The sequence below is a fragment of the Rhinolophus ferrumequinum genome, chromosome 11, assembly GCF_004115265.2.
Source record: "Rhinolophus ferrumequinum isolate MPI-CBG mRhiFer1 chromosome 11, mRhiFer1_v1.p, whole genome shotgun sequence".
In the NCBI taxonomy this organism is placed as follows: Eukaryota; Metazoa; Chordata; class Mammalia; order Chiroptera; family Rhinolophidae; genus Rhinolophus; species Rhinolophus ferrumequinum.
In genome coordinates, this window is record NC_046294.1 from 12,823,160 (window position 1) to 12,830,038 (window position 6,879).

Genomic DNA, 6,879 nt, shown 5'->3' on the forward strand with positions numbered 1-6,879 from the left:
TCAAAAATGGTTTCTGGCACCATATTTCCTCAAAGCATTCTTCATCTCCATGTTTCTGAGTGTGTAGATTAGAAGGTTGAACAAGGGAGCAATGATGGTGCAGAAAAGAGCAAACACCTTATCTTCTGGAAAAGTTGTGGCTGGTCTAATATAAATAAAGAAGACAGGCACAAAAAACAGGACCACAACTGTGAGGTGAGAACGGCAAGTGGAAAGAGCTTTGGTACGGCTCTCTGCAGGGTAAGCCCTGATGGTGTAAAATATCAGAAAATAAGGCACCATCAAAATCACAAAAATCACCAGAGCAAGCAAACCTGAATTAACAATTGCCAAGATACCAATTCTGTCTGTATCAGTGCAAGCCAATTTCAGCAAAGGATACACATCATAGAAGTAGTGATCTATCTCATAGGACAACGGAATGGTAAAAAGATGTTGAGAAGACACAGACCTGCAGAGTGTATTAATCCCCCAGTACAACAAGCTATGATGATCGTGTTACAATTTTGCTTGTTCATGATGACGACATAGTGCAGGGGCTTGCAGATGGCCACATAGCGATCATAGGCCATCCCCGTGAGGATAAAGATCTCTATGCCACCAAGGAAGTGAAGGATAAAAAGCTGTGTCATGCAGTTATTGTAGGAAATGGTCTTCCTTTTTTCCAGTAAATCAGTCATTAGTTTGGGCATCACTGTTGATGAATAGCAAAGGTCGGCGAGTGAAAGGTAATTAAGGAAGAAATACATGGGTTGGTCAATTAGCAGACTGCATGTAATAGAAATCATTAAAAGCAAATTTCCCATCCAAATAGCAAAGTAGCAAAGTAAAAATAATACAAAACAAAGGATTTCAATGTCCTTGTTTTGATATACTCCCAAGAGAATAAACACAGTGACATTACTCCTATTTTCCATGGTCCGGGGCAGTGAAAATGCATTAACAGTTCTCTGTAAAGACATAATGCATAAGTCAATGTCAGAAATGTTCATAAAGAATATTGATGATAATACTAACATCATGAAGTTATGTTTAATGGACATAATTTCCCAAATTAATATTCAATTTTAATAATTCTTTTTTCTACATAGTCTCACGACGATTTCTATGTTGGTCTTTCAGGACATTATATTCAATCTTGACATTAATAAAAATGAATGCATTCAATCAATCTAAAGATGAAATAGTGCCATTTGCGACAACATGGATGGATCTTGAGAATGTTATGCTAAGTGAAATATATCACACAGAAAATGTGGAGAACCATATGGTTTCACTGATATGTGGGATGTAAAACTGAAAGCAACAAAGCAACAACACAAATAAAGAAACAAAAACTCATAGACCTCTACAAGAGTTTAGTGGTTACCAGAGGGTAAGGGGACAGGGGTGTGGTAGATTAGGGTAAACAGGATCAAATATATGGTGAGGGAAGGAGAACTGACTCTGAATGACGAACACACTCACAATGTGATATGTAGAATTGTACACTTGAAACCTATGTAATTTTACTAACCATTGTCAACCCAATAAATTTTAATTCAAAAAAATGTTTGTTTGGTTTTCTTTCTGTTTGTTTTTAACTATCATTAGCTGCCAAATATTTTCCAATTCTAAAGGAATATACAACTAAGTCCTTGGAAAGGACATTACTCTGGATCCTTTCAAACTCAGATTTGTTAAAGACACGAGTGTAAGTCATACAAAGTTAAATATTTAAAGATTTATAAAATGATACATCTATATTTACACAGTGGCAGGTAAAAACATTCTGCAAAAGGCCCATGCAATTGGTCTGAATAATTTTTTGATTGCTTGTTTACTTTTTTCTTAGTGATTTGCGACAGTAAAATGCTGATATTTTACAATAGAAGTATAATATTTCTATAGGGACGTCAATAAAAATCATATACTTAAATGAACCGCAGGATAACGCAGTCGTTAAAATTTAAAAAGAGGAGCAGATGGCAGTTATACCTTCATTGTTTTGCTCTTGACTTAGTGTGCCATATTATGCAGGCCAATTTGTTCTTAGCAGTTTGAATCAGATGATGAATTTCTGTTCTGTGTTTGTCCAATTTATACCTTTTTCCAAACCCATAAATAATCTTGACACTGCATAATTCATAGAAAAAGTTTATGGGAAGTATGTGGGATAAGGTTTATGTGATGATAAACAGTGGAGACCCAAGTTCTATTACTTATTACACCAGTGTGTGAATCAGGGTACCAATCATTTTATTTCTTTGAATTCAAGTAATCACATATGTGAAATGAGGAAACTTTCCAGGACTTTGTCACAAAAGGGTCATGAAATTCAAACAAATCAATAAATGGTCATTGATTTATTAACCACAGAAGTATTTGTTGCTGATTTTCTCTTAATGTCAGTGTTACCAAATCAGTAATCTAAAGTTGTCAATAAAAGTCCACTAAATATGACTCCCATATAGAAAATACAATTTATTTTATGTTATTTATTTATTTATTTTTATGTAGCTCACAGTGACACATGCGGGGAAACAACCAGAAACTTCGGTGTTATCAGCACCACGCTCTAACCAACTGAGCTAACCAGCCACCCCAGAAAATGCAATTTTAAAGTCATAAAATTATTTTAAATAGGAAGGAAACTTTGAGATATACTAGTCAAAGCCCCTAGTTCTAAGGAGAGGTATTTTAATTAAAAGCATATAGAAAATATATCGAATAATAAGGGTAGTTTGAATTTCTTTATTATTTATTAATTATATTAAACCAACAGGACTTGATGTTTTAAAATGTAGACAATTCAGAACGGATTGACCATAGCTTCTACTAACTTAGCTTGAGTCAGCACTGATAAAATATAACGCAAAACTGGTAACCACATCGTCCAATTCTCTTTACTATAAATTTTGACCCCAAGTTCTATCATTAATACTCATCACATTTTTCTTAAAATTTGTGATATACATCTGCCCTAAACTTGTAACTATAATTTCTCATTGATTGATTTTTAAATTCTCTCATCACTCCCTTTACAGATAGATTGTGTCACCTTCCAAATAAAACATTCCATTGCAATAGAGCTTTAAAACAAATGAAACTGATCTCTATGGTGCAATTGTAAGATTTAGTATTAGCTTCTAGGGAAGCCATTGAAAAGTCAGGTTTCATACCTACAATCATACTATGTAATTATTTCCTTACTTATAAATAAATAGACGATTTTTCAAATAATATTTAAAATATTGGTTTTAAAATTTACTCTTAAAGTAATTGCTTGTTCATTTGAATAGACATAAACAAACCATTACTTTAATAATGTAAATGAAAAAGAAATAACACCCACCCGAGTTGTTTTCCCTTCCTCCTCCTCCAAAATGAAACCAGAGAATTTTGATTCATACATTATATTAGGCCCCTAAAAAACTAAGGTTGTTAGAATACTCAGGCAAAGCCAATCATTCTGTCTTCATTTGATACAAAATTAATTTTCCTGAGAATTAAATTAGTCAGATCTTCTAACCAAACAATTTTGCTAAACATGTATTTGAACCTCTAATTTTCTCCATTCTTGAGACCACAGATAATGCTTTATTTTTCTACTTGTCAATCTCCTCTTTTTCATATCAGCTTCCCCATACACTTGGGGTTCAGCATGTATGAACTACCACCTACGTTTCTAGCTTCTCAGTTTTAGACTGTGAGAAGATCTCTACTTTCTATTCTTGACTCAGTCCTCAATTTTAAATGTGAACTCCTAACTTTGTATCCTTCGACACTTTTTTCTCTCCCAAGTAAATCACAGTTATGAATTTTTTCAAATTTAAAAATGTATGAAGATATTTTAAAAATAAAATGCTATGCAAATGAGTATGGTATTTAGTTAAGAGTAATAATACTTTAGAGAGGTAAAAATTAGTTGAGGCTTTTCTGATAAAGTATATGTAGAACACCTCACTGGTATTTAGCAAACCAGAAGTTTAAAGCAGAGTTTTCTGAGTCTATGTAGAGTCAAAGCAACAGAATAAATTTATGCTAAAAATCCCACTTTTTCACAGTTACCTAATTATTTCATGGAAAACCAGATAACCTCTAAAGTTATTGCCCTTGAACCATTTCAGCCATTCTAATTTTGATATGCAAAATACAGATAACAAATTAAGCCAAACTCTCTAAGTCTATAAAAATAATGGGTACTGAGGTGGAAAATAGAAAATATACCTCAATGAACAGTGGAGTCAGCTAAGATTTCCAAGCAGAATACTGAAAATGACAGCTGTGTCTTTTAGTGTACGATATGTTAAAGTATGGATAAGGAGAGATGAGTTAAAAGAGTAAATGTTAAGTTTTCAAGCAGAATTACAAACATTTAAAGGAGCCAAGAATTGCTGATTTCAAATAGAAAACTGATCCTCATGCCCAGACTTTCCCAAGAGCAAAAATCTCTCAAAGTAAAATATGGCATACAATGAATACCATCTTACAGTTTTAGATAAGGGCCTTTGTTAAGACTTCAGAAAGATTTGATGTGTGTTTTATAAACTCTGTTAACTAGACAAAAATATTCTAAAAAGCCACTGCACATGGACTTTCAGCCCAAACCTGAGAAGGGCAAGTCTCATGATATTTGTGGATGTGGCCCTTGTATAATGGAGTAAACTGAAAACAAACAAACAAACAAGGCTAGAAAATTTTTAACAGAATTACACTAAAGGAAGCACCAGAAGTGATGTGTGATATGGTCCCTTTCTGTTGTGCTCAAACACTGTGATGAATGATGCTGCTGAGTGCTATCCAATGGAAAGGCAGCGATCTTCAAGATGGGAAGCAGCTCATCAAACCTTAGTAACAGTTTATGACAAGTTTAAAGTTATTCAGTCAGTCGTGTGTGAGCTACGGTTGAGAAAACGTGTGCCATAAGTCATGGATCACGAACAATACATTAACATGAAATGGGAAAATGGTTTCATCCTCCATCATGACAATGCTCCATGTCACACATAGCTTCTGATACCACAATTTCTGTCAAATAAAAGCATTATGGTTTGTCCTCATCCACATTATTCACCAGATCTGGCATCGTGCAACTTGTGACTCTTCCCCAAAGTCAAAATGATCATAAAAGGTAAACTTTTTGAATTGATTCAGGACATTGAGGCAGCCACGACAGTGCAACTAAAGACACGTACGAAAGAGGACCAGACCTCATCTGAACCCTGCGGATGTATTATTCACCTAAGAAATTTTGGATTTCAACAAGAAAAACATTCTCCCAAATAAAAAGATTGATGGGGAAGTGAACACACACAAACCTCATCTTACCTAACTGAAGCCCAATATAACACCCTTAATCACGTTCTGTATATGATAACAGATACTGTAAACAGTAGCCAGTTTCTTTCTATTTCCTCACTATTTGTCAGCCTAGAGCCTCTTCTTTTTCTTTCCAATTATACTGAGTTCTACACTGATGTGACTGAAGTCCCCCCACTGGGTGCCTCTGGGGCCCTCCACAGTAACTGTGGTCCCTTCAGAGTGATGTCCACATTTTCTAGAATTTCTACAGTCTAATTGCTGAGAATGCTCTTCATCCTCACACTACATGCAACAAAGAATACATAATAAATGTTTTTCATCATGCCCAGGTTATAAAAACTGAGGAGAAATTAGCTACAGTTCAATAATCACACAAGGCTTTCCTGGAAGAAAAAATGCTTCCTTGAAAACAAGTGATACATTTCTCTGCTGCTTCATTTTCTTTTTCTGCTCCAGAGCTTTTTCATGGCACTTTTCATCTCTCCATTTCTCAGAGTATAGATTAAGGGGTTCAACATAGGGGTGATAATGGTGTAAAACACAGTCAAGGATTTATCAATCGGTAAAGTAGAAGGAGGTCTCACATACATAAAAATACAAGGGACAAAGAAGAGGACCACCACAGTAATGTGGGAGCCACAGGTGGATAAGGCTTTGCGCTTCCCCTCCTGACTAAGATTCTTCAGGGAGTGCAGAATGACCCCATAGGAGATCAGTAACAGCACGAAGATGACCACACAGATGCCGCCATTATTGGCAACCACAGTGAGGCCAATAAAGTAGGTGTCAGTGCAGGCAAGTCTTAATAAGGGGTACATGTCACAGATGAAGTGGTCAATGACATTGGGGCCACAGAAGGGAAGGTTGAGAGCAAAGAGAAGCTGAACTACAGCATGCAAAAAACCTCCCACCCAGGCCAGCAGCAGCAGCAGAATGCACACTCGTTGATGCATGATCATCAAGTAATGCAAGGGTTTGCAGATGGCCACGTAGCGATCATAGGCCATGACCACCAGGAGCAGAATCTCAGCACCACCAAATAAGTGCCCTATAAAAAGCTGGCTCATGCAAGCTTGGAAAGAAATGGTTTTCTTCTCATGGACTAAGTCTATAATCATATTTGGGGTAACTGTAGTAGAATAAACAGCATCCATGAATGATAAGTAGCCAAGAAAGAAGTACATAGGGGCATCCAGGGTTGGGCTGACCATGACAGTCACAACAATGAGTAGGTTGCCCACCATTGTCAGGATATAGATGAACAAGAACACAACAAACAATACTTTCTGACCTTGAAGGCTCTGAGTGAGCCCCAAGAGGACAAACTCAGTCACATTGGTCCTTTGTTCCATAATTCTTCTGTATGTCGTATTTCAGGGCTCAGGACACAATTACCTGTAAATATTTGTATGACTAGTGACTTCCTGAAATCTCAGGATAATATATTTATTCATTTAACAAATAGGCATTATGATTTGTCATGTTGCAATGCTTTCAGAGATTATAAGAATACAGGGCTGATTAAAACATGGTCCCTAACCTAAACCATTTTACAGACTAGTGAAGAGGCAAGTA

At 35.8% G+C, this 6,879-nt stretch overlaps 2 protein-coding genes across 2 annotated transcripts; both read right to left on the reverse strand.

The window, feature by feature from the left end:
* LOC117029638 (olfactory receptor 4P4-like) lies at positions 1–917 on the reverse strand. The gene is given in 2 exon segments (XM_033118863.1): positions 1–410; positions 413–917. Coding segments are annotated over 2 exon segments (915 nt in total).
* A 4,821-nt stretch (positions 918–5,738) lies between these two features.
* LOC117030634 (olfactory receptor 4A15-like) lies at positions 5,739–6,656 on the reverse strand. The gene has a single exon (XM_033120791.1). It carries the CDS (start codon positions 6,654–6,656, stop codon positions 5,739–5,741), a length of 918 nt encoding a protein of 305 aa, XP_032976682.1.
* Between the last annotated feature and the right edge of the window lie 223 nt (positions 6,657–6,879).

Excerpts from the sequence above, each read along its gene's own strand:
- LOC117030634 (XM_033120791.1), bottom strand. The coding sequence starts at position 6,656 with ATGGAACAAAGGACCAATGTGACTGAGTTTGTCCTCTTGGGGCTCACT.